The 26,582-nt window shown below is 39.0% G+C and overlaps 1 protein-coding gene across 4 annotated transcripts in view; it reads left to right on the top strand.

Annotated features, from left to right (window-relative positions):
* Positions 1-7,052: 7,052 nt before the first annotated feature.
* The window catches only part of ENPP2 (ectonucleotide pyrophosphatase/phosphodiesterase 2), an 87,143-nt gene continuing 67,613 nt past the window's right edge, over positions 7,053-26,582 (top strand). For 2 of the 4 annotated variants that reach the window (XM_010588471.3, XM_010588470.3), the window contains exons 1-5: positions 7,053-8,149; positions 8,574-8,676; positions 21,855-22,010; positions 23,396-23,521; positions 25,778-25,838. In XM_010588471.3, coding sequence (XP_010586773.2) covers positions 8,117-8,149; positions 8,574-8,676; positions 21,855-22,010; positions 23,396-23,521; positions 25,778-25,838 — 479 coding nt within the window. In that variant the 5' untranslated portion in view covers positions 7,053-8,116. The remainder of the gene's footprint in view (positions 8,150-8,573; positions 8,677-21,854; positions 22,011-23,395; positions 23,522-25,777; positions 25,839-26,582) is intronic. The other 2 variants (XM_010588473.3, XM_010588472.3) reach the window with 1 other exon arrangement.

The raw sequence follows: 26,582 nt of genomic DNA, 5'->3' as shown, positions 1-26,582 counted from the left end.
CCAGGGAGATTAAGTGGAGAAGGGCATTCTAGGCAAAAGCAACAACATATACTAAGGAATGAAGGTATGAGAGAGTACAATCAAGGAACAGCAAATATTTCTCTAATTAAGAAAAGTTACCATTTATTAAACACTATTCTGTGCCAGGCATTGTGTGAGGTGATTTACGTGGATTATTTCTTATAATATTCTCAAGAATCCTAAAAGATGAAACAGAAGAGAAAACAGGATTAGGATGGAGCAGTAATTTCCTAAGGGTCATGTAAGGTTTTACAGCCAAGGATTCACAGACGAATTCAGGCAGCTTAATTCTAGATTTAGGGTCCTATGTGCCTTGTTAAAGAAGCCATGGTGATGCAGGGGTTAAAGCATTCGTCTGCTAAAGGAAAGGTCAGCGGTTCAAAACTATTAGCCACTCAGTGGAAGAAAGGTATGGCAGTCTGCTTCTGTAGAGATTTACAGTTTTGGAAACCCTATGGGTTGCTATGAGTTGAAATTGACTCAACAGCAGTAGGTTTGGTTTGGTGCCTTTGTTAAAGGAGCTCTGGTGACACGGTGGTTAAGTGCTTGGCTGCTAATCAAAAGGTTGGTGGTTTGAACCCACCAGCCATTCCATGGGAGAAAGGTGTAACAGTCTGCTTCCGTAAAGATTAGAGCCTTGGAAACCCTATGGAGCAGTTATACTCTGTCTTGTAGGGCCACCATGAGTCAGAATTGACTCAATAGCAAAGGGTTTGGTTTGGGTTTGGTACATTGTTAAATTTGAATCACAGCTTCCAGCTGGTTGTTTTCAGTTCAAACCCCTGCTGAGAATTTGCATTTCCATCCCAGATATACTGAATCAGAATCTACATTTTAACAAGATCCCAAGTGATTCTTATGTATAATAAATTTTGAGAACCACTGCTCTACTGGAGGTTCTCAGAATTGGTCCCTAACCAGCACCATTAGCATCGCCTGGGAACTTGTTAGAAATGCAGATTTTTAGCAGGAGTTTGAAACTGAATGGAGCAGTTCAATGCTCTGACTTGGACTTTATCCTCTAGGTCAGTGGTTCTTAAACTTGCATCAGAATCATCGGTTGGGCTTGTTAAGCTACTCTGGGCTCTACCCTGGAGTTCCTGATCCAGAAGGGCTGAGGTAGGCTCCCAGGACTTGTATTATTACCAAGTTCCTCAGTAATTCTGATGCTGCAGGTCCAGGGATCCCACTTTTAAGAACCATTGTGATAATGAGCCACTGAAAGGTGTTAAGCTTGGGAGGAAAACCATCAGATTTGCATTTTGTACAGGGCTCTCTGGGCAATGAATGGGAGTGAATTTCAAGTTGGATAAGAGAAGACTCAATAAAATGGGGTGATGGCAGAGGGTGTAACCAGAAAGAACAGTTATGAGATGACCTTCTAGAGGAAAGAGGATGATGGGATCAACCTCAAAGCAAGCACATAGGAAGACACTTCTGGTACTTAATAGCACTTAACAAGCTCTGAAAAATAATGGTAATGGTTGTAATTAATAGCTAGAATCTATCGACATGGTGTCTGATTAGAAACAAGAGAGGGAAAGATTGTAGCAGAACATGGGTTTTAAGGTTTCTGTGAAAAGAAATGAAGTTGGGGGGGATGAACTAGTTGTTCAGGTAGCTGTTTTGGATGTGATGAGTGGAGGCCCTCGTGTGGTATAATGGAGAGAGATCATGCTGTAGTGGAAAGAACACTAAAGCTGGTTTAGGAGACCTGCTTTCTAGACCTGGCTCCATCACTTTTTTTTTTTTTTTTACAATTTTGGAGAAGTCACATACTCTTTGAGCCTCAATTTCTTCATCTATAAGTGGAGTTGACAATAATTCTCAGCCTGCTTACGTGAGACTGGAAGGTAAAGAATGAGAGTCTTCAACCCTATGGTAAGGAAATTTTCTCCAGTCATATACCCACTCATTCATGCAAACGTATTGTACAGTCACATTATAAAGCTGACTTAAAGATGAAAGTCTTCATGAGGCTCACACATGTTCTGCTGAGCCAAACTGTTACAACCTTTTTCCATTCACCAAGAAAGTTAGAATGCAGGTTTTATAGTGGCCAGAAAGAAATAGAGTTAGTTAAATTGAGTTTTGAGCTTTAAAATGTTTTATTATAAGCTAGACTTAGGAACAAAGTTCAACTATTTCCTGACGGTAATTTAAAACAAACAACAAAGTTGAACTATTTCCTGACGGTAATTTAAAACAAGCAAACAAACAAACAAACTTCAATGAATAAATGTATTTTCAATATTTAAAGTCCAATATAATGTTACTTTAAATCAACTGCCTGAGATGATTTTTAAAAATTTCTGCAGGACGTTTTAAAGCTATTAGCTATATTCCCTTGTTTTAACTATTTAATTCTATAATTCTAGGGTGTTTGCAAATTGGTATGTAGCTATATATCTTTCTTATAATCCAATGAAAACTCAAGAAGTTAGTTTACTGAGTATATATTTGGTCATCATTTAAAAAAAAAAAAAGTTGCTGTTGAGTGGATTCCGACTCATAGTGACCCTACAGGACAGAGTGGAACTGCCCCATAGGGTTTCCAAGGAGTGGCTGGTGGGTTACAAACTGCTGACCTTTTGGTTGGCAGCCAAATGCTTAACCACTCTGCCACCAGCATTTCCTTGGTCATCATAGTTACTAAGTATTCATGAACCTAGGAGTCACACTTAACACCTTCTTGTCCCTCAACCCCAATATCCAATTCATTAACAAGCCTTTCATTTCTTAACTCTCCCACTTTCTCCTTTCCCATCACCACTATGCCCTCTTGAATACAAGCTACCTTCATCTTTTGTCTGGATCGTGTTATAGTTTCCAGACTGACCTGCTGTATTCATTCTTGACTCCCTGCAATTCATATCCATACTGTGGAGAGATTAATGCTTCAAAATCTGATTACATCCCCACCTGCTTAAGCCTTTTAAAGGCTTTCCATTGTTTTTAGGATAAAGAGAATGCAGCCTAACATGATCTACAAGACCTCTCATGCGCTGGCCTCTCCTAACCTCTCCAGCTTCACTTCATTCCATGCTCACTTTTCTTCTCCCTGGAGTCATCAGACGAGCCTTCTTTTCATCCCCTGGATGTGCCATGCCTCCACTCTACACAGAACATTCTGTTCCCCCATCTAGAACATCTTTCCTCCTCTCTTAATCTAATTACCCCCACCAACATTCAGATCACAGCTCACTCGAAGCTTACTCCACGAAGTCTTTCTTGACCTCTCTGCCTAGGTCAAGTTTGAATTATATGTTCTTGTAGCACCATGTACTTCTTCTGCATGTTTGCACTTGCCACAGTTGCAGTTTTACATTTATCTCTGCATGTATTTGATCAAGACAAAGGTGTGATTTGGCTCCCTGTGTAGTGCGAATGGTTAGAACAATGCCTGGTACGCATTGAGAGCTAATGGATTTTTGTGCAATCATTGAATAGTCATAGCTGGAGGAGACTGTTTGGATGTGAGTGTTCACGTTCAGAGTCCATAGGGAGTAAACGTGAGACATGGAGATCTATCCTGTAAAATGAAGTCATGGAATAATGTGACAGTGCTGATTTCAGCTTTCAATCTTACAATAACTAATAGCACAAATCCTGTTTACATTTGACCAGGTGTGTGCTATTCCTCCACTGAAGAAGCCCCTGGGGCCATCCATTAGCAATACAGCTTTGTTTCTGTGGTTTGGATCCTTAAGTGGTGTCTCCTTGAATTGAGTCTGCAGCCCTGGATTACAGGAGCAACTGAGTTACCTGTCTGCAGCATTTGAGCCAGCTTGTTCCGCTATCAGCAGTCATAATTTTCTGCTCAATTTAGATTGGTAAATCCCTCTCAAAAAACTGTTGCCCACTTTTTTTATTCTGAATTTTTTTTTTTTATCGTCCTCAACCAGAGGAGAATTTTTAGACAAGCTCTAACTCTAAGTTGCAAACTAGAATAGGGAGAATACACGTGGGTGCTATGTACTTACTTTCAGAGTGTATATGTTCTTGTTGTTAGTTGCCATCGAATCAGTTCTAACTCCTGGCAACCCCATGTATGCAGAGTAGAAGCGCTCCATTGGTTTCTTAAGGCTGTGACCTTTTGGAAGCAGATCGCCAGGCCTGTCTTCCAAGTCACCTCTGGGTGGGTTCAAACCATCAAGCTTTCAGCTAGTAGTCAAGTGCCACCTGAGGACTGCTAAATGATACTGCTGAAAATGGAGTGGTCAGTAATTGTCTAACATCATAGTCATAGGAGTAATCTGGGAATAATGTAGTAAGTCAAGCCGTGTTAATTCTGCATAACGAGAAACTGAAGCATGTAAACTTTCAATCAGTCCATGAAAACTCCGTCATGACCGGGCAGGGGCGTGGCAAGAATGACAACCCTCCATCCTGTATCTTTCAAATCTCACTGTTAGACCTCAGGCTCTCTTATCTTAATCAAGGCTTGGGAACAAGGATTCATAGAATCATTTTATGAAAAGATAGACTGTGCATTTGTATAAATGCATCTACTGTTGCAATTAAGCAATATACACACTGCTGCTTTGTACCGATAGCAAAGTAAATAAAATACTGTTCTGCTGCTTACAGTTTGGAGGTGATTCCCATGGAGACACAACCATGGTTTGCCATTAAGAGATCTCAACTTTAGTGCCCAATTAATAGTGAATGCTATTAATAATATAGCAAGATTACATTATGAATCAAGCCAAGCAATTCAACACTCAGGGCATAAGCAAATTAACTCAGAGTAGTTTAATGTTCTGTTTCCCCAGATGTGGTCCTTACATTACTTGCATCAGAATAATCTGTTGTGCCTGCTCTTGTCTGACCCCCAACTCCCCCTTTATTCCCCACCTCAAGACCTAATGAACCAGAATCTTGAGGAGGGAGGGACACATATCAATAAAGTTTGAGAACCACAGAGTGATTTCTAGGGGCTGAGTCTGTTGAAAGATTTATTTATAGTTCTGAATTTTCTTCTGCCAGGGGGCAGTGTTCTCTGAAATATGGTTGGATTAATAAACCATGCTGCAAGTTAATTTCTTCAGTCTCTCATGCAGTTTCTTGTTTACTGACCTAGCCACATGTGACCTTATATCAAAATCTGAAACACCACATGTTATGGATTGAATTCTGTCCCCTCAAAAGACGTGTTATCTTTGTTATGTTAATGAGACAGGCTTAGTGTAGGGTGTGTCTTGAGTCAATCTCTTTTGAGATACAAAAGAGATTAAACAAGCAAGCTAGGAAGCAGAGATGGGGTAAGATAGATGCCAACACACAGAGACCTCCGAGGAACCGGGAAGCAAGCTGAAGAGACAAGGACCTTCCCCCAGAGCCCATACAGAGAGAAAGACTTCCCCTAGAGCCGGTGCCCTGAATTTGGACTGCTAGCCTCCTAAACTGTGAGAAAATGAAATTCTATTTGTTAAAGCCATCCACTTGTGGTATTTCTGTTATAGCAACACTAGACAACTGCACAATAGTGGTGAACTTTCTTAATTTTTTTTCTTTTTTTAATAAAAGGCTTTGGACTACATTCCAGTCTCTTCCTTCCTTCCTTCCTTCCTATGGTACAAATATATGTGAAGAAATATTTGTTGTTTCAACATTTTCTTCGTGTGCAATTTGTGTTATTAATTACATTCCTCATGTTGTGTATTCCTGTCATTGTACTTGAGTTTCCACACCTACTTTATGCATCATCAGGGTTTTTGGTTTTCTGAGCTCTAGATGTTGTTGTTGGGTGTTGTTGAGTTGATTCTGACTCATAGCGACCTCGTGTCACAAAGTAAAACTGCCCCCATAGGGTTTTCTAGGCTGTAATCTTTATGGGAGCAGATCCCCAGGTCTTTTCAGCTGGTGGGTTTGAACTGCTGACCTTTTGGTTAGCAGCCAAGTGCTTAACCATTTCACCTCCAGGGCTCCTTCAGGTCTAGTTAGTTAGGGGTAACTGTGTTTTGTAGTTGATTTGATGCCTGAGTTAAAGGCTTCAATCATCCTCTTGATAGTTAATTTATAATGATATCTTGTAGCAACATTATGCCTGACTATTATTGTTTTTTTTGGTTAGATGGTATGTGTTAATATATGGTGTGTGTATGTTAATGAATTCCTTATGCACAATGACCTGGTAGAAGATAAAAGTTTTTAGCAGGACAGTTAACAGCAATAGTGGCTGAGCTCAATTCTCTGAGACGAAGTGTAAAAAGTGCTGTACAGAAGCCAATTATGGACCAACGTGGCGTTAAATTTCAGGCTTTTCCCCTACACAGCTAGTTAATGGATGACGTTCAGCTTCTGAGCACCAAATTTTTTTTAAGAGGAACTTTCATTGTCCTTAAGCTGAGTTTCTACAATCAAATATCAAAGTCTGAAGTTGCTAGGCTCTTTGGCGGGGGCTGGGGAAGCTAGGGCAAAAGGAAGGCTAGTTTCTAGAACATTTGGAACACTGTGGCATAAAGTGGTATCGCAGGATTCCTTTGATATTTTCTTTTTTGCTTTGTATTTGTCCCCTTTCTATAATGGTAGGCTTGCATCTTGAAGTTCAACATAAATAGTAGAAAAATCTTCCATGGGGTTAACATCTTTTATAAGCCTTGCTAAATACCCAACTCCAAATCATTTCAGTATGGCATACAGACTAAAAGAAGGCATAGAAAATATCTTAGAAAAAATCCATAAGCCTGCCATGTCTGCAAGAGTGGAACACAAACAGGATTTTAGAAAAGCCCCTTAAAGTTTGGCAGTCTATTTTCTTTCTTCAATTAGTTGTTACTAAATTCTAGAATACATAATAAAACCCAGGCCTACTGTGCAATCCACTATAAACAAGTCCTTGCTTTTGTGCTATCGTGTTTTCTTTGAGCAGAGCCCCTGCTCCGTTAGTGATTTGTTGCACGCTGAATCCCGTATCTGTTTATGCGCACACACATGCGCTGTGCAGGAATGATGGCCACCGGGCCTGGTGAGGTAAAACCACAAACAAGCCTTCTCGACTCAGCTGAATGAATCCTAAAGGTGGACAATATTGAAACAACTTTCAGATATAGACACCTGAGTTTTTCTTTTTTAAGTGTCAGGGTTGGCAAATTGCTTAGTGAAAAGACTTGAAAACTCACAACAGCCTCAAAGGACACAGTGTGTGGTGGCTAGATGATAATTTAACTGGGAAATGACTAGGGAAGCAGTTCTTTGAATTCTCACTGCCATTGTGATTTCCTTCCTAAATTCAATTGCTAATAGAGCTCTCCCCCTTCTCCAAGAGACACCCCTCCCCCCCAAAAGCTGACAGCTTTTTTGGGAAGAAGAGGGAGAAACCGAAGTTGTTTGTCCTTCCTCATGGGGCAGAAGGACTTTATGCTGCTTAGCTGGCATTCCGAGTAATTTGATAAAAGTTACTTCTCTAAGCTCTAGGAACAACATGGGGAAAAATAATGCTATCTCTTGTGTTAGTTACAATCTGGGGAGATTTCATCGTGAGAAATATTTGAGGAGTCAGGAGGAGCTGAGAATGTGGCAGAGGGACTGGGTCGTTTAAACTGCCAGAAAAATAAATATGGGAAAGATGGGGTAAGTTGTTAGGTTTATGAATTATAAAACTTTCCTGGTTTTAAAAAAAAGTTGGGAGGTTGACTGCATTGAATAACTACATTGTAAACCTTAGAAGCTTCAAGCTGGTTGAAATCCTGCTGCAGCTCTGTTTCATTTTGATCGGGTAAAAAGACATTTGGTTTCTTTTTTAAAACTCCTGTTTTTTGAGGGAAGGAAAACGAGCATGCGTTGGTATTGGCTGCAGCAACACAAGAAAGCCTCACGATGCATCCGAAACCACATGAAAGTGGCTGTGTGTTAGGGGAGGGCCCGATAAGGGGGTGGGGAGAATCAGGGTGATGCTTCAGCCTCTTCAGCTCGGCACTGCGATTTGTGAACAGACTGTGATGAAATCAAGCCCCGGACAAATCAGAGGAGCCTGTCAACCTCCCAGGTGGGATTACTTGTAGTTAATAGTCTGAACTCAGCGCCCCAAAGCAGTGCATTCAGTGTAAGGAAGGAGAACACACTGCAAAAGACTTTCCAAGAATCCTCTGAGATGGCCAGGAGAAGCTCTTTCCTGTCGCCTCAGGTAGGGGAATGGTGGAGTGACAGTGGAAATGCATGACCTTCAGGATTGGTTTCTTAACGATTTTGAATATTTTTTTATTTTAAATTAAGCAGCACTTTCTGAGGCATTTTGGAAGTTGTAGGGTTAGGCGGTGATATTGAAGCCATTTGAATTGCCTTGGTATAATTCGATTTAGTACTGTCTAGCTGTATTTGGACTAAATCAAATTATATGAAGGCAATTCAGTTGACTTCAACACCACCACCTAATCCTACAATTTCCAAAATGCAACAGAAAGTGCTGCCTCAATTAAAAAAAAAAATTAAGAAACCCTATGGGGCCGTTCAGCCCTTGTCACATGGAGTCACTATGAGTCAATTGACTCTAAGGCACCTAACGGCAACAACAAAAGCTGTATTTGACAACTTGATCTCTATTCTCCTAGGTGATATCCCTGTTCACTTTTGCCATTGGAGTCAATATCTGCTTAGGGTACACAGTAAATAGAGCTAAGAGAGCGGAAGGATGGGATGAAGGCCCTCCTCCAGGTAAGTGTAACAACTATTCATATTTTAACCCTTTAAAAATATTATAAAACACATAATCAATATAAGCTCATCAAGAAATCCATCTTTAGGATAAGCTTGCAGTTGAAACGAATTTTAGTCCCAGATTTCGTTGGAATAAAATGAGCTATGTGGATAATTCAGGTGAGAGAATGTAGTTATCGTTAAAGAATATTTATGATTACATACTTATGATAACTGGCTATTTAAATTTTGTACTCTGAAATTTAGAGAACGTCAAATCTCCTTCTTGTTAATAGACCTCTAATGATAAAACAGAAACAATGAGAACAGGTATTGCCTTAATATTGGAGATACATGAGTCTGACCTGTTGCTATATGACAGGTTGCAATATTTGCCACCAGAAAGTTCTGACCTAAGAAAAAGGAGGAATGGAAGTGAAAAAGGCAGTGACCGTCTTTGTGAAATTTCAGAAATTTAGGACTCTATAAGATTAAGATTTACCTAGAATAGGAAAAAGCTTAAATAAAGGTAGGTGCTTAAAAGAGATTACAGGGTTGACTTGTATTCATTGTTTTTTCTTATGGTATAAGGAACGTTACCTTGACTTGACTAATAGAACTGTAGCGAAAGCGTTTCCTTTTACAATACACTGCTCCATAAGCAGTGTGAGAATTCTTATAAAGGAGCTCCTTGTGCACACTGAGGGGGCTTAGCTGACCAAGTCTTAGGTAATGAGTTGGTTAATTTCCTGGAAATTGGAGCTGCTGATGGTTTTATGAATAAAAATTACATTTTAAGTAATGGGTACTCTAGGGGGCAATATTTTCTTGACTTTCCCTGACATCCCAGCATGTTTGTCCAATTCCCTGTGAATTTCATGTTTCTCTGTATTTCTTGACTTGATTGCTGTCTGTTTAGTAAGCACGAGCTTTTATTATTAACCAAGTTATGATATAGTCATTGATGGAATAGTAAGTCTTCCTTACATCAAGTGAGTTGGTTTTGAGTCATGCCAGCGGGTTGAAAGATAATATTAGAAGTGGGTTAGTGAGTCAAAGTGGGGTGTGGTTGGGGTGCGGAATGAGAAAATAGATTGTAAAAACTGCAGCCCCAGGCAGCCAAATGGACAAAATGGATTGTCTTCTTTTTTTAAAGAAGTGAAAGTTTAGAGCAAATTAGGTCCCCTTTTAACAATTTTTATATAAATTATCTCATGCCATTGGTTACAGATTTTAAAAATGTGTCAGTATTCTCATTGTTTCCATTCTGTTTGTTCTGTTTCATCAGTCTAGCTTCCTTTCCCCTCCTTGCCATCTCGCCTTTGCTTTTGGATAATTGTTGACTCTTTGGTCTCATATAGTTAATTGTTTAAGGGGGCACATCACTCACAGATGGTGTTGTTTATTCTATAAACCAATCTATTGTTTGGCGGAAAGGTAAGCTGCAGAAATAGCTTCAATTCCAAGTTCAAAGGGTATCTTTGGGTGACAGTCTTGAGGGTTCCTCTAAGTCTTTATTAGTCCAGCAGGTCTGGCATTTTTTAGAAATTTGAATTTTGTTCTACATTTTTCTTCCATTCTATCTGGCACCTTCTGTTGTGTCCCTGATCAGAATGGTTGGTAGTGGTAACCATCTAGCTCTTCTGGTCTCAGGTTAGAAGAGGTTGTGGTTCCTGAGGGCTCTTAGTCTCGTGGACTAGTTTCTTCTTTGTGACTTTGGTTTCCTTGATTCTCTTTTGCTCCATGTGAGTAGAGACCAAGAGTTGTATCTTAGATGGTTGCTCGCAAACTTTTAAGACCCCAGACACTGCTCACCAAACTAAGATGTAGAACATTATCTTTGTGAACTATGTTATGTCAATTGACTAAGTTGTCCCCTGAGACTATGGTACCAAGCCTTTTAACCCAGTAAACCAATCCTGTGAGTTGTTTGGATGTGTCTAGGAAGCCTCTGTAACTTTGCCCCCTATGTGATTTGGTACGTATGTGGGTATATATGCAGCACACACAAATGTGTGTATACATATGCCTACAGGTACACCTACGCATGCACGTGCATTTACTCATGTATCCCTTCCTGTACACGTGTACACATCCATACCGGCCTACGGAACCACACATACATTTTTTGGTGTTGTTGCAAAATTGTATACGTTATAACAATTACTGAAATTATCCCTTATTCTTGTGTACTTTTTAGTGTCTTTATTTACCTTGGTCAAGTTGTGCTGCCTTCACTCATATTTGGGAGTGCTATTCCCATCACCCGAAGCAACAAGTTTCTACTATCTAGAAAGTAATTCCCCCTCTATCTCCCTCCTGTTCCTGGTAATCATCAAAAAACTTTGCTTTCTGTGTGTATATCTATTCTTGACTTTTTATAATAGTGGAACCGTACAATATTTGTCTTTTTGTGATTGACTTATTTCACTCAGGATAATGTCCTCCAGATGCATTCGTGTTATAAGATGTTTTGAAGACTCCTCATTGTTCTTTATAGTTGCATAGTATTCCATTGTATGTGTTGTTGCTGTAGTTAGGTGCTGTGGAGTCGGTTCTGGCTCATAGTGACCCTGAGTACGACAGCATGAAACACGGCCTGGTCCTGCGCCGTCCTCACAATCGTTATGCTTGAGCCCATTATTACAGCCACAGTGTCAATCCATCTCCTTTAGAGTCTTCCTCTTTTTTGATGACCCTCTACCTTACCAAGCATGATGTCCTTCTCCAGGGTCTGATCCCTCCTGATCATATATCCAAAGTATGTGAGATGAATTATTGCCATTCTTGCTTCAAAGGAGCAGTCTGGCTGTACTTCTTTCAAGACAGATTTGTTCATTCGTCTCGCAGTGCATGGTATATTCAATATTCTTTGCAAACACCATAATTCAAAGGCATCAATAGTATGTATGTATCAAATTTTTGTTTATCCATTCAACCATTGATGGGCGCTTAGGTTGTTTCCATCTTTTTGCTACTGTGAATAATGCTGCAATGAACCTAGGTATGCATATGTCTATGCATGTCACTGTTCTTATATCCCTGGGATAAGTACTTAGAAGTGGGATTGCTGGATCAGAAGGTATTTCTATTTCCAGCATTTTGAGGAAGCGCCATACTGTTTTCCATAGTAGTTGTACCATTTTACAATCCCACCAGCAATGTATAAGAGTTCCAATCTCCTCACAATTTTGCTAGCATTTGTTGTTTTCTGATTTTTTGATCACTGCCAATTTTGCAGGGGTGAAATGGCATCTTATTGTAGTTCTGATTCAAAATGAATTATCTTCTGTTGGGAGGGAGAAGAGAGTGGATTGCTGGGCTGGATGATACTGTTTTTACTGGTAACAAATGCTGTCTTCAAACGCCTCTTCTTGTTGCAGACGAGTAGAATTCCTATTGACACTGATCATGACTGCATAGACCAGGAATCAGATAATTAGTACAGTCATGTGGGCAGGCTAGCAGCTCAGAACATACTGCTGGAGCTTTTCCCTGCACCCTAAAAAGAGCTGTTTTCCTGCTTTGTCTTCATATATTTTTTTGTTAGTTGCTGTAGAATTGATTCCAACTCATGGTGAACCCCATGTGTGCAGAGTAGAACTGCACTTCATAGGATTTTCAAGGCTGTGACCTTTTGGAAACACATCGCCAGGTCTGTCTTCCAAGGCAACTCTGGGTGAGTTTGAGTGGCCAAACTTTCAGCTAGTAGGTGAGCACTTAAAACTATTTGTGCCACCCAGGTTCTGCCTTAATATATTACTTCAGCTAAAATGAATATTAGGCAAATTAAATGTCGTTGAATGAATGTATAGAATCAAGCCACTCGTCATTTTCAAAGTTAACTTTATTAGAAAAGAGTCATGAACGTTCTAGACTGGAATCCTGGTGAATTGGTTTCTCACACCTGGACCCCAGTAACTTGCTGTGTGGTCTTGGGCTGGCCACTTGTGAAGTCTGTTCCCTTAACAGTATATGAAGGGCAGGCCTAGATGATTGCTAATTTTTCTTTGGGATTAAAAAAAGGCTGTTATCCTATCTATTCTGTTTCTTTTTCTCTTGAATTTTTGTGCTCTTTACTTGAGAACTTGAAGAGTGTAGACCAGATTTATTAATCCTTAAAAATATTTTGTTTATAGTATTTTTCTACATGTTGTATTATTTCCACATGTTATAGGAAACAGGTATATGAACTAATGAATCAACGCTACTTTTGATTATAATAATAATACCGAAATACAATCTAAGTGGTCATGAATATACTATAAAATATTAGCTTCTCGAATTATCATTTAATTAAATCATTGACTAATTTAGGCCTTTGTGGTATCTTTTAAAATAGTATATTATAAACTCATACCTAAATGAAGCTTAGTCTTATGATACAACACAATTTAAGTCTGAAATATAGGGTTTTTGTAAGCCTGCACAACTTTTTTTTTTTTAATTTTTCTTTTGATGTCACTTAACTACTGTTTAGGCACTGGGATTGATTTCTCCTGAATAAGGACCACAGATGTATTTTGGAAACTGGGTAAGAGCATAGTTTCCACAATTTTAAGCACTTTTATTGTTTTTATTCGTACATGTGCCTACAGAAATCCTCACACAAATGATACATTTAATTGGTTATCCTGACTGCTGGCAAAACCTTCGTTGGGTGAACTCTTGTTAGAAATAGACATTTGGAGGAAAAGTGGTCACGCCCATTTTCAACAACCCTTTTAGGCACCAGAGAAATCCAGGGAAGCTCAATTCTTCAAGGTTGCTTCAACAAATAGAAGAAACACAAATGATATTAATAAGTGAGCAACTTCAGGCTGATGAGCACAGGGTCCTCTATTCAATGCATGCTGTGTCTTGTTTCCTAAACGTTGTAGCTTCTCAGAGTCCTCAAGAGTAGCTGAGAATGTTCTGCACTTGTACCTACCCTTGCTGCTGTACTATGGACTAGGGTGTTAGCCTCAAGGCTGTGGTAGTGCAAACAAACTGTTATAATTAATTAACTAGCACACTTGTTCATGGGACTTATTGCTGGTACCTAGTGATCTGTTAGAAGTAATGTTGGAATAGGATTTTTTCTATCAGATTATGAAAAACCTATAGATATTTAAATAAAATTTGAAAAAAGCATAGCTGATTTAGTTCTGTTACGCAAAAGGAATGAGGACTGAAGTCAATAAGACGGCTGGAATACATTTTCAAAGAGAATGCAAATAACAATGCAGTTTGACACCTTTGTCTCATACACCTAATGTGGCTGATTTGATTTGCCCTTAAAACTTTGTGTGTGTACTAGTGTGTGCACACTCGTGTGTGTGTGTGTGCATTTGTGTCTGTTTGTGGTATTAGGGGGTGTCTGTTTTTACTAAAGCTTGGTACTCTCCTTCACACTCATAACAACTTATGAGTAAAGTTTTTCTTTGTAAATCACAGAGAACACAGAAAATGGTATTAGGAATGAGAAGGTTTATGTTCATTTGATAACTTCAGTAGGCTCATTTTGTAATGGAAAACTATTTAAGCAGCGGGAATGCTGAATATAGGAGACTTTGGAGTTGACAGATATATAAGCCATTACTCTGAGAGGAAAACTCCCCTGAGCGATATTACGTCATATGACTTTATGCAAACTCTGATGAAGAAATCAGGGAGAATTTAACCCAGTGGAATGAAATTACCTGAATTTGAATCTGAGGAGGGCACGGACTTTTTCCATCCTTAGCTATATAGGGATGTGGTATAGTGGTTTTTCATGTCTTCAGAACGTAGAGTCCTCTCTCTGGTTTGCATACCTAGAAATCTCAGTCTTCGATAGAATTTAACATAGATTCTTGAATCAACAGAAATCAACAAGTCTTCCAAAATCAGAACTTTTGAAGAAACTTCTAAAATTTGGAACCTGTGAACCGAAGTTTGAAAAATGCTTTGTTAATGAAAAAGTTACTGTAGTTTTAGTTAGATGATCTAAATTTTACACAGGCCTTTAGTAGCTAAAATTAGGTTTCACCAGTAACCAGTTGACTCTGACTCATGGCGACCTCATGTGTGTCAGAGTAGAACTGTGCTCCATAGGGTTTTCAATGGCTTATTTTTTGGAAATAAATTGCCAAGGCTTTCTTCCAAGATACCTCTGGGTGGACTGGGATTTTCAACTTTTTGGTTAGCAGCTGAGCATGTTGACCGTTTGCACGAGCCAGAGACTTTAAGGGACTTTTAAAATTAGGTCTAGAGACCTAATTTTCCCATTTGGAAAATGGGGATAATGTTGCCCTTACGTATCTGAGAAGATTTTTGAAAGAGAAATACCATATTAATACTGATAAGAATTATAAGGTATTAAGTATATATTGATACAATTAATTCCTCTTTAATTAGGCTTGGAAGTCATTATCTAAATACACACCTTATCAAGTTCACAGTGCCTGCCATTTAAAATGACAACATTTCATTGGTAGCAGATTTGCAAATCAGTCTTAACCACTGATTACCATCATAAATGCTGTTTGAGTAATTTAGAAGTTGAATTAAGAATTTTAACTGGTTTATTTAAATCACATGGAAATCTGCTTTCATGTAGAGTGGGTCGTATTTCCAAATGCTGTGCAGTGTAAGTGTAGATGCTTGAAAATTTTCTAGGTGGACCTATTTGTTAAGAAAAAAAAAAAAAAAGACCTGTGAAATCTGAACCAGCAGCTGTGAATAGAAGGAGAAAACAATGATGGCACAGTAGTGGGTATTTATAGAAAGTGATGTCATGCATTTAGGGAGCAGAGATACTGACATACAGGCCTGGGTGTAAGTGCCACTTTGCTAAGGGATGAGGTCAATGTATCAAGAAAAAATGAGAATTTTTACTTATTACAAGAAAATATGACCAGAAAGCATGAACCATAGATTCAAGATGAAACATAATATAGTATTTAATCTAATGGTTGGGTGGCATCTTGAAAGTATGACCAGAAAAAATGAATCATGCACTTAAGAGGCATCAACAGCATTAAATTCTAGACTTGGATGGCATTGCCTTCTCTGCCCTTCTCCTTCCCTACAGCAAATACTTCAGATAGGGCAGGCAGACACAGAAGAAAAAAACCAAACCAGTTGCTGTTGAGTTGATTCTGACTCATGGGGACCCCATGTGTTGCAGAGTAAAGTTCCCATGGGTCTTCCATGACTGTGACCTTCAGAAGCAATCTCCAGACCTTTCTTCTGAGGCACCTCTTGGTAGGCTCGAATTGCCAACCTTTCAGTTAGTAGCAAAGCACTTAACTGTTTGTATCACCCAGGGATTCCCGACACAGGAGAACCAGTCCTTTAATGCTCTTGAGAAAAGGAGGTGACATAACCAAGTCTGTAACCCACTTCGAGTCTTTACGCTTACTTCCTGGAGACATTTGGGCTGAGAACCAAGGAGAATGAAGGAACAGATAGAGAGCAGTATCTCAAATCCTAAAAATAGGAATAGACAAAACTTAATCTTCCAGCTTTTACTTAAGCTAAATGTTTTCAAATTTAAATAGTGCTTCTAATTTGGCCAACATCCAAATCTAAGTTTCTGTTTTGTGGAAGGATTCAAGGGAAATACGATTGAAGGCCCAGGATGAAGTAATGTGTGGGTCATAACTCTCTCATGAATTAGGTTCTTTCTAATAGTCTAGTGAAATTATCAGTAGGTTTTCCCAATATTATGGAATAAATGTCATCAGAATTCTGTAATGCTACCTCTGAGTGTAAATGGTAAGATGGAATATTTTAGAAATAAGGTTTTGCTTAACTAAGTAAAAATATCTTCACCACAGCTGTGATTTATGAATTACAAATTTGAATGAAATAAATCAGGTTTTACACTGATGTTTCTTTAAACCATGGAATCACGTTTCTGTGAAAAACAAGTAACGCATAGAATTGTGTTGCACACACACACACACACACATACACATCCATACATATATACACATAACCAAACCAAAAACCGATTGCCATTGCCTCGATTCTGACTCATAGTGACACTATAGGACAGAGTAGACCTGCCCCATAGGGCTTCCAAGGAGCAACCGGTGAATTTGAACTGCTGACCTTTTGGTTAGCAACTGTAGCTCTTAACCACTATGCTACCAGGTTTTCTGACTATTATTTTTAAATTGAAGTCTCTATTTTGAGGAAAAAAAATGCATCTGTATAGACCTGCGGCATTTATTTTTCAAGATTCTGGAGCTGAATTGGAAACCCTGGCAGTGGACTAGTTAAGAGCTACGGCTGCTAACCAAAAGGTTGGCAGTTCGAATCCACTAGGCACTCCTTGGAAACACTATGAGGCAGTTCTTCTCTGTCCTATAGGGTCACCATGAGTTGGAATCGACTTGATAGCAATGGATTTTTTGGGTTTAGAGCTGAATTGTATCTTGGAAGTAAAAACAAACAAACAAACATAATTTCGAATATGTAATGGAAATAGCAGAAATAGAATTTGAAGCTCATAAAAGTATTGGAAAATGCTGGCTGAGAAACTCCAAGCTTCATACTCATCACTTTTCTGACTAGATTCTTCAGTGTGTATGTGTGTGTTGTTTTTTGTTTTTTTTCCTATGTTTTTGAATGTCTCAGTAATGATCTAAGGTGAAAATTATGGAATACCAAGTGTGTCGATCATGTGGTTTTCATCACATCTCCCAATAGGCTATAGAACCAAAGTGTTCATATCAATATTCTTGAGACTTACGCCAAAAAAGGGAAGGCTTTGCAGACTTTTGAGATTAGAATTAAAATAAGTCAGGGAGCCTGTCCATATTTGACCATCAATAAGGTACAGTAAAGGAGCCCTGGTGACGCAACGGTTAAGTGCTTGGCTGCTAACTGAAAGGCTGGCGGTTCAAACTCACCTGGTGGCTCCGTGGAAGAAAGACCTGGTGATCTGCTTCTGTAAGGATTCCAAACCCAAATCCAAACCATTGCCATTGAGTTGATTCCTACTCACAGTGACCCTATTGGCAGAGTAGAACTGCGCCATAGGGCTTCCAAGGCAGTAATCTTTACGGAAGCAGACTGGCAGACATTTCTCCCATGGAATGGCTGGTAGGTTTGAACTGGATAAAGAAAGGCCAATAAAATGGGCAAAAATTCATTCAGATATTGAAAGTAAAGAACGGAATAGAAAAGAAATTATGATGGGGGAAGCAAAACACAGGGGGACATTTCAAATGCGTGCTAGGACACCATAAAGAAGAGGAGACAGGACAAGGAACCTGTGATATACCTTTAGCTCGCTGATTATCTCAGCTGTAAGCATAGCTAAGCAGATTTATGTATGAATACTACTCAGAATTTATTGAAGTGCTGTTGGAATGATTCTGTTTAAGCATTACTCTTAATAAAAGGAATAATTCAATTATAAATTTTCTCTGATCTTTATTTTTACTATAGATTTTTTTTTTTTCTCTTTTTACTTCTCTACCTCTTCTTTACCATAGCTTCCTATGGTCCAGCGTATACTGTTGATATGTTGGCCAAAAAGTCAATAGAAAAATATGATTTATAGATCAGAGGTAAGGCACTGCATTGGAAACCTGACGTTATTTCCTAAGCCTAACCAGTGCAGTTTGTATGTATTTTTACATCCCGGAATCAACCGTGCAAAAACGTATCACATCCTTATGGTCTAGTGAATCTGTTTGCTTTAGTTGAACTGATCTGATGCCATAAAAGCTAGAGTTAGGTGACTCTGGCTTAGGAAGGACAAAGGACTAAGCAGTGAACAGGCTGTTCAGATAAAAGGCTTGGGTGAACCTACGAATATCATTTAACATCTGTTCTCCTGCTTTTATTTTTTTTTTTCCACTTGATTTTAGAAATAATGATACTAATGGTAAAAAAAGGAAAACACTTAAACATGTAATTAAGAACATGTAAATAGAATGTCATAAATAAAATTTGTTAGGATATTTATATATAATATGTGCTAATATTTTTTTTTTTTTAATATTTATATATATCTCTAAAAGAAGGGAGGAGCCCTGGTAGCACAACAGTTTAACGGTTGGCTACTAACTAAAAATTTGGTGGTTTGAACCCACCCAGTGGCTCTGTGGGAGAAAGACCTGGTGATCTGCTTCCATAAAAGATTGTTTTGTTGTTAGGTGCCCTCAAGTTGGTTCTGACTCACAGCAACCCTGTGCACAATAGAACTAAACACTGCCTGGTCCTGCACTATTCTCACAATCATTGCCATGCTTGAGCCCATTGTTGCAGCCACGGTGTCAGTCCATCTCATTAAGGATCTTCCTCTTTTCATTGACCATCTGCTTTACCAAGCATGATGTCTTTTTCCAGGGACTGAGAAAGTCCATGGTATATTCAGTATTCTTCGCCAGCACCACAATTCAAGGCATCAATTCTTCTTCAGTCATCATTATTCACTGTCCAGCTCTAGCATGCATATGAGGTGATTGAAAGCACCACAGCTTGGGTCAGGTGCACCTTGGTCTTCAAGAGGTCTTTTGCAGCAGATTTGCCCAATGCAATGTGTCTTTTGATTTCTTGACTGCTGCTTCCATCGGTGTTGATTGTGGACCCAAGTAAAATGAAATCCTTGACAACTTCAATCTTTTCTCCATTTATCATGATGTTGCTTATTGGTCCAGTTGTGAGGATTTTTGTTTTCTCTATGTTGATTACAGCCTAGAAAACCCTATGCGGCCACTATGAGTTGAAAATTAACTTGATCACAACTAACGACAACATGAAAGAGAGAGAGAAAGATAAACAGAGCTGAAGAAGCAAGGAAACAAAGACACTAGACAGCTTGCAGTGAATATTTTATAAAGTAATATATGTAATGAGGATCCCTGGTGATGCAGTGGTTAAAGCGATCGGCTGCTAACCCAAAGGTTGGTGGTTCGAAGCCACCAGCTGCTCCTTGGGAGAAAGATGTGGCAGTCTGCTTCCGTAGAGATTTACAGCCTTGGAAACCCTGTGAGGTCACTATGAGTTGGAATTCAGTCAATGGTAGTAGTTTTTTTAATATATGTAAAAGTTACAGATTTGAACTACAGAAACGTCAAAATTAAGAAGTAAAAGTGTCTTTGCTTCCCTCTTTCTCAATGTCATTTTCTCCAAAGATAATTCCTGCAAACAGTTTCTTATGGATGAAAAAGTTTATTCACACCTGCTCCTTTAAAGAATTATGCAGGCTGCACCTTTAAAGAATTATGCAGACCTGTACCTTTTCTCAATCCTTTGTCCCTCTCTTCCCTTCTTCCCTTCCTGTCTTTTCTCTCTCACATCCAGCTCTACCTCTATTTTTAATTGTCTTTATACTTGTTATCTTCAGCTCTATTTTTAACACAAAATATATAATATTTACTACTGTAAGGCTCTTCTTAAAAACAAAACAAAACAAAACAAAACAAAACAAAACAAAACAAAACAAAACCCTTACTAAAGGGTCGCTATGAGTCGGAATTGACTCAGTGGCAACGAGTATGTATTTTATAGATGTTTCCATATTAGCGCATACAGACCTACCACTTTCTCTTTAAGGGCTGGATAATAGTCTACTTATGGATACAATGATTCTTTCTCAAGGGGAGCAAACAACTTTGGTTGATTTCAGGTTTTTTTCCTCATTATAAAAAGACTGCAAAGAACATCTTTTGTAAATAGATCTCAGCAAACTTTTGCAAATTTACATGAGAGATCTAGCAGTGGAATTCCTGAGTCAAAGATCCACAGGCATTTTTAAGTGTTGGTAAACCTACCCCACTGCCGTCGAGTTGGTTTTGCAAAAAATAGTGTTCCTACTGAGTTCTGCCACTGTTCGTGTTTTTCTAGCCATCAGAAATTAATTATGCTGTAAACTGGGTTGAGGATCCAGCTTATTTTTTTCTAATCACCCAGGTAGTCCAGCCTTTCTACTGATTAATCCTTTTTTCTTCTGACTTGAAATGGTACTTGTATTATAAAATAAAATCTCCTATATTTGGTTGTATTTCTGGTACTTCACCTCTACTGATCTACTTCTTCTCCAGTAGCAAATAGTTTTGATTATGTAAATTCAGAATACATTTTACTTTCTAGTCTCTGTCAAGTTACTTTTCCTTTTTTCTATTTTCATTTATTAATTTTTGATAAACTTTTAATATACTCTCAAATTTCAAGAAATCCTCCTGAAAGGAATGAATATCACAACAAAAAACAAATATCACAGCAAAACTTTTTTTGTGTGTGTGTGTGCTTGCATTTAATCTTCAGGTTTATTTAGGAAGAATTAATATTTTTACCATACCGATATACTTATCTCCAAGACGGTATGTATTTCTGTTTAAATGGATCTTTCAAAATGTTCTTTTGTCGAGCTTTCACGTGTTCTTCATATAGTGTTGTATGTGTTCTTCACATGTCTTATTAAATTTGTATCAAGATATTTTACCTTTTGGGTATTATTGTGAATGAAGCTTCCATGTCCTTTTTTACTGCTATTGCTTGTATATTGCAAATATGTAAAATTTTCATCTCCCTGAATTTCTATTTTCAAAATTTCTAGTTGATTCTTGGCATTTCTAGATCTATCATTACATCATATGTAAGTAATACGAGAGGTGTTAAATTTTTGACAAGTCGAGACTGTGGAGCTTGTGTCTGAGTAACCCAAGCTATAGGTGTAGATGTTACCATTGGAAGAGAACTTAAGTCTTCTGTTCCATTCCCGTAGCCTCAGCCTGTTCTAATAACATGTGGGTTCAATTTTCCTAACAAAAAGCTACGGATTTTTAAAGAGGCAAATGAGCTCTTGTTTCTAAGTGTATAGCCCAAAGTACTATTCTCTGTTGACATCATTAGCTCCACAGAGGCACTAACCATGCACAGATTTGTAGTAATAATAATTGTTAAGAGAAATAAAACCAATAGCCAACACTGGTTATACTTCTAGATTATCTGACACCTTGCTAGGTGTTTTTCATGGATTGTTTCATTTCATTTTCATTACAACTTGGAGTTACTTTTATTAACCCTCCACTTCACAGATGAGGAAGCTGTGGCTCAAAGATGTTAAGTAACCTGCCCAGGGGACGTAGTCAGAGTCAGCCTGATCCAGAGTCAGCCTGCATCCCCACACTGCACTGCTTCCTAGTGCCTCCCCTCTGTGGTCACAAGACTCACCCCCTAATCCCCTTGCCTGTGCCTCTTGTTCCTTGCAGTGTTATCAGACTCCCCCTATGTCAGCACCTCCGGATCTTGCAAGGGCAGATGCTATGAACTTCAAGAGCTTGAACCCCCTGATTGTCGGTGTGACAACCTGTGTAAGAGCTACAGCAGTTGCTGCTATGACTTTGATGAGCATTGTTTGAAGACAGGTATGAAACTTTTTCCTCAAATAAATGACATAAAGACTCCCTGCTGTTGTACACCTTGGTTTTGCCACCCTGCTTTGGCCTGTATTAAGTGTGGGTTTTAGTCTTGTTTCTTGAATGCTTATGGATTGTATGAGCCACTCTGTGTAATTAACGGTTGTTCCCATACCAGCTCCACTCAAAGAAGGTTCTTTTTAGCTGTGGTCATTATTTGCGTCTCTTTTTCTTTTGAAGTAGACCCTCTCACCCCACCTCATCGTTCTCTATCAATGCCATCCTGTTATTTCCAGCACAAGCACTTCGCACACTCTGAAGTTATCTTATTTATTGGTTTACTTGCTTATGATCTATCTTTTCCAATTGGAATGTAAGCCTCCTGAAGACAGGAAGCTTGCCTGTGTTGTTCTTTGATACACCCCCTGTACCTAGAACATGGAAGGCACTACATGCTTATTGAACAAATGAGTTATCTGTGATGTTGCTCAATACAGCAACCTTGAATTTAAAGAACCATATTATAGTTTCACGGTAATTTTCAGTGACATTTAATAAATATTAACTGAGCACCTAGCACGTGCTAGGCACAATCTCAGGTGCTGGAGATAAAATGGTGAAAACAGAGATGTGATTTCCCATGCCATGGAGCTTACTGTCTAGCTGATGAAAAAATCAAACAACTGATACAGCACTTTCCTTAAAATGAAAGTATTACTTTTCTGAATAGATCTTGGTAGGGTTGAGTTGTGAGCTCTCGATCAAATATGCTCAGACAGAAATCTGTAATCCACTCACCAGTCTCCTTGAAAGTAGGGACTCGGACCTGTCATTGTAGGTAGGGCCACATTTTGGTCAATGGTTGGCATTTGAGTATGTGAATGCCTCATTAGATACTTCAGATCTGTTTAGGACTTTAACCTTCATATATCTTATAGCAGGTGGAGGGCATTTAGTTGCCCCTTCATTTGTATTCAAATCAAAGCTGACTAAAGTGAAGTGAAGCTACTTCTGAAGATAAAAGAGCCAAACTATGGAGACTATCCCTACCGTGATAGGTAGCCCTATCACAAACCTTAGATACGATACATTTTATTGGGTCTTTCAGAACAATTTGGGAATGGTAGGGATACTTCCTTGCCTTTCAGCGTTCATTTTTCTGAAGGAATCAAATTGCATTTAGACTTTGTAATCTGAAGTTGAAAAATTAGAAATTTGTTCTATTTGTTAAGTCCTCCAAATATTATCTGGGCCTCAGGCCAACTCAAATTTCACAAGGAGATTAAACGATCTGGGATCCTAGCTCTTTTCACTGGCAACTCTTCCAAGCAATTGTGACCTCTTTCATCTGGTGTGTGTGAAGCAGTGAAAGTGTTTTATTGTGGTGGTTTCAGCTCGTGGCTGGGAGTGTACTAAGGATAGATGTGGAGAAGGAAGAAATGAAGAAAACGCCTGCCATTGCTCGGAAGACTGCTTGGCCAAGGGAGACTGCTGTACCAATTACCACGTGGTTTGCCGAGGCAAGTGTTTGCTCAGAATGGCCTGAGCTTTGAAAGAGTAAAAGCTGGAGGTGCTCCAAGAGATCCTGGGTCTTATGCATGTAACACCTTGAATATGGATTGGAAGGAGCAACCGAGTTGTGCTTTTTAATTTCTAGTGCTTCTTTCTTAGTTTTGCCACTCTGCATTTCATGATCTGAAATAATAAGAAGATAACCCCAAATTCTGTAGAACCAAAATAATGAAGAGATTTCTAAAGACCTCCTGTCTTGGACTTAGGCTGGGTTCCCTAGAGGCAAAGCCTGAAGGAGGGATTCAGTACATGTGGTTTACTGAGGGAGTATTCTGTAGGGGAACCATGGAAGGAAGTGAGGGAAGCAAAATATGGAAGTTGAGTGTGTGGGGTGGGGCAGGAGCAAGGACCCCGTTTTAGGTAAGGTCTCAACTTTGCCTGCTCTACTGTGGGCTCTGAAAAATTGTTATCCTGAAAAAAGGGAGCATAGCTTTTGTACGCAGGGGATGTAAGCTGTTGAGGCCTTGGCTGCAGAATAGGGGTAGGGGAACATGCTAGTAAAAAGAATCAGGGCACCAGCCAACTCCTATTATACCCCAAAGCCATACATCCCTGTGTGTTGACCTTGTACAGTTGATTATAGAATATGATTTCTTTATTCTCATAATTAATAACAGTCAGAGGTCTGCAGAAAATATAAAAGATGCAGTTCTTGTTTTTAGGGGTTTGCTGTGGCATCTGTTTATAGAAAACAAAAACAAAAACAAACCTGTTGCCATCAAGTCGATTCCGACTCATAGTAACCCTGAGGACAGAGTAGAACTGCCCCAGAGGGTTTCCAAGGAGCACCTGATGGATTTGAACTGCCGCCGACCTTTTGGTTAGCAATTGTAGTTCATAACCACTATGCCTCCAAGGTTCGCATTTATGGAGGTTAACAGAAAAACCCAAGAATCTTTATATAAAGTATATGTCACTTTTAGTTTCTGAATTAAGTCCTGCTTCCTTTCTGTTTTTTTTTTTTTCCTTTCTGTGGTACCACAAAGTGACACGGAACATGTCAGCACAGTCTCTGTTAAAAGATTTCAGAGAAAAAGCAGCACAGCTGTGAAATACGTGCAGTGCTGTTCTGTGGCAAGAGGGTATTATATCAATCCTGAATTTGGAAATTTCCCCCTACCCGAACCATTATCATAATTGTTGAGGAAACCTAAAGTTGACTGTGGATTTACTCCCTTTCTCTTCTTATTTCTCCATGTAGTAGATGTACCAGTAAGTCACAAAGCTATTAGAAGAAAAAATAAATGAGGAAAAGACTTAAGTATCATCAGTCATTGAATCATTATGAATCGGCTTTTTCTGGTTTTAAATTCTGGTTCCAGTACTTTTGTGAGGCCAATACGTATGCCTTGGGTTCTTACATGTGTGGTAAAGCTTCCCCCTTTTAAGGAGCATAGTAATTGCTTACACAGTCATTAGTAGTTAAGAGTCTCATCCACTGTGGCAGATTTCCAGTGCTCTTTACATCAGAGCAGTTTCTGCAACGTTTGGGATACAAATTTTCCTTTCACTCAAGGCATGATTTTTATTTGCCTGAGGACAATTTAAGGCAAAAATTTTTGGGGGGTAATTTTTATTTTTCTCCAAAGAAAGCCTCATTTTATAATTTCAGCCCTTTTCTGTTCTCTATCTAAAAAAGAATAACTTCTGAAAGACTTAGGTTTATACTCTTAGATATTGGAGAAGGATAAAAGTGAAAGATAGCATTGGTTTTTATTCCAAAATTCAAGGACCTTACACGGGATGCGTTTACAAATGGCCTCTCGCAATTTTCCACCTCCTATTTTTTATCCCTTGTCTATTCTAAGGCTCTTTTTTCCCATCTAAAGGGAAGTTGTACCATGCTTTCTATGGCCTCGAGATGTTCAGTGGCAGGAAAGAATGTTCCAGCTAATGACCAAACAGTTTATTTCTGGAGGGATACAAACATGAAATTTTGTTCACTGACGCCACTGGTGTTTTTTATCTACAAACCATTTAGACTCTGAAGGCTCGCATAAACACCACTTGGGGTTATTAAATCGTAGCTTTCCCACCATGTATGAGTGTACTTTAGGAAGCCAAAACAGACACTAGGTTTTATTTCAGAATTTCTTTTTAGATAGTGTCCCATAAGCAACACAGGTCCCAGAATGTGCTCCTCAAGGCTCTGAGTGGCATTTATAATTAGACTCACCCATAAATTTACCCATTTTTCTGTATAGGAGAGTCACATTGGGTAGATGATGACTGTGAGGAAATAAAGGCCGCAGAATGTCCTGTAGGGTAAGTATATTTTACGAGTATTATGAAGCTTTCAATGAGTTGATAAACTTAAAATATCACAGGAAATAGATGAGTAACTGGTTAGAAACACTGTAAAACTGACATACTCGTATACAGACTTGTGAGTGCTTGTGAGCAATTCATTGGTTAAAAGCTGAAAGTACATCTTGAAGTAGTGATAGTTTTTTTTTTTTTTCTCTCCTGTCACCTATGTAGAGTCTCTGGGTGGTACAAACATAAAACACGGTTGATTGTTAACCGAAAGGTTGGAGGTTTAAGTCCACCCAGAGGGCAGGCCCCTCAGAAGAAAGGCCTGTCAATCTACTTCCAAAAAAAATCAGCCATTGAAAACTGTGTGGAGCACAGTTCTACTCTGACACACATGGGCTGCCCTGAACCAGAATCGGCTTTAGGGCACCTGTGGCTTCATCTCGGCACGTGTTGGAGTCTGCATATTCCTTATACTCCACCTTGGCTGATGACTTTATAAAGTGTACCTGCATATCTCTGAAGGAACAAAATGTTTCTAGCATTGACTTAGTTTTTCAGTGTTCTTTCATGGGATGCCGCTTTTTTCCTTTTTTTTGGTGGGGCAATGGCGGGGTGGGTGCTGTAGAACTTCTAAGACATATCATCTGACAAGGTAAGGCCTACCAGATGCTGCAGAAACTTGACGAGAAGTGCTGCTTTGTTGGGGGACAGCCAAACTCGAGTGACACCCCACAGTCTGAGTGTGACCAGCAT

This window comes from Loxodonta africana, chromosome 14, assembly GCF_030014295.1.
Source record: "Loxodonta africana isolate mLoxAfr1 chromosome 14, mLoxAfr1.hap2, whole genome shotgun sequence".
NCBI classification, from domain to species: Eukaryota; Metazoa; Chordata; class Mammalia; order Proboscidea; family Elephantidae; genus Loxodonta; species Loxodonta africana.
This window is presented reverse-complemented; position numbering and strand designations above follow the sequence as displayed.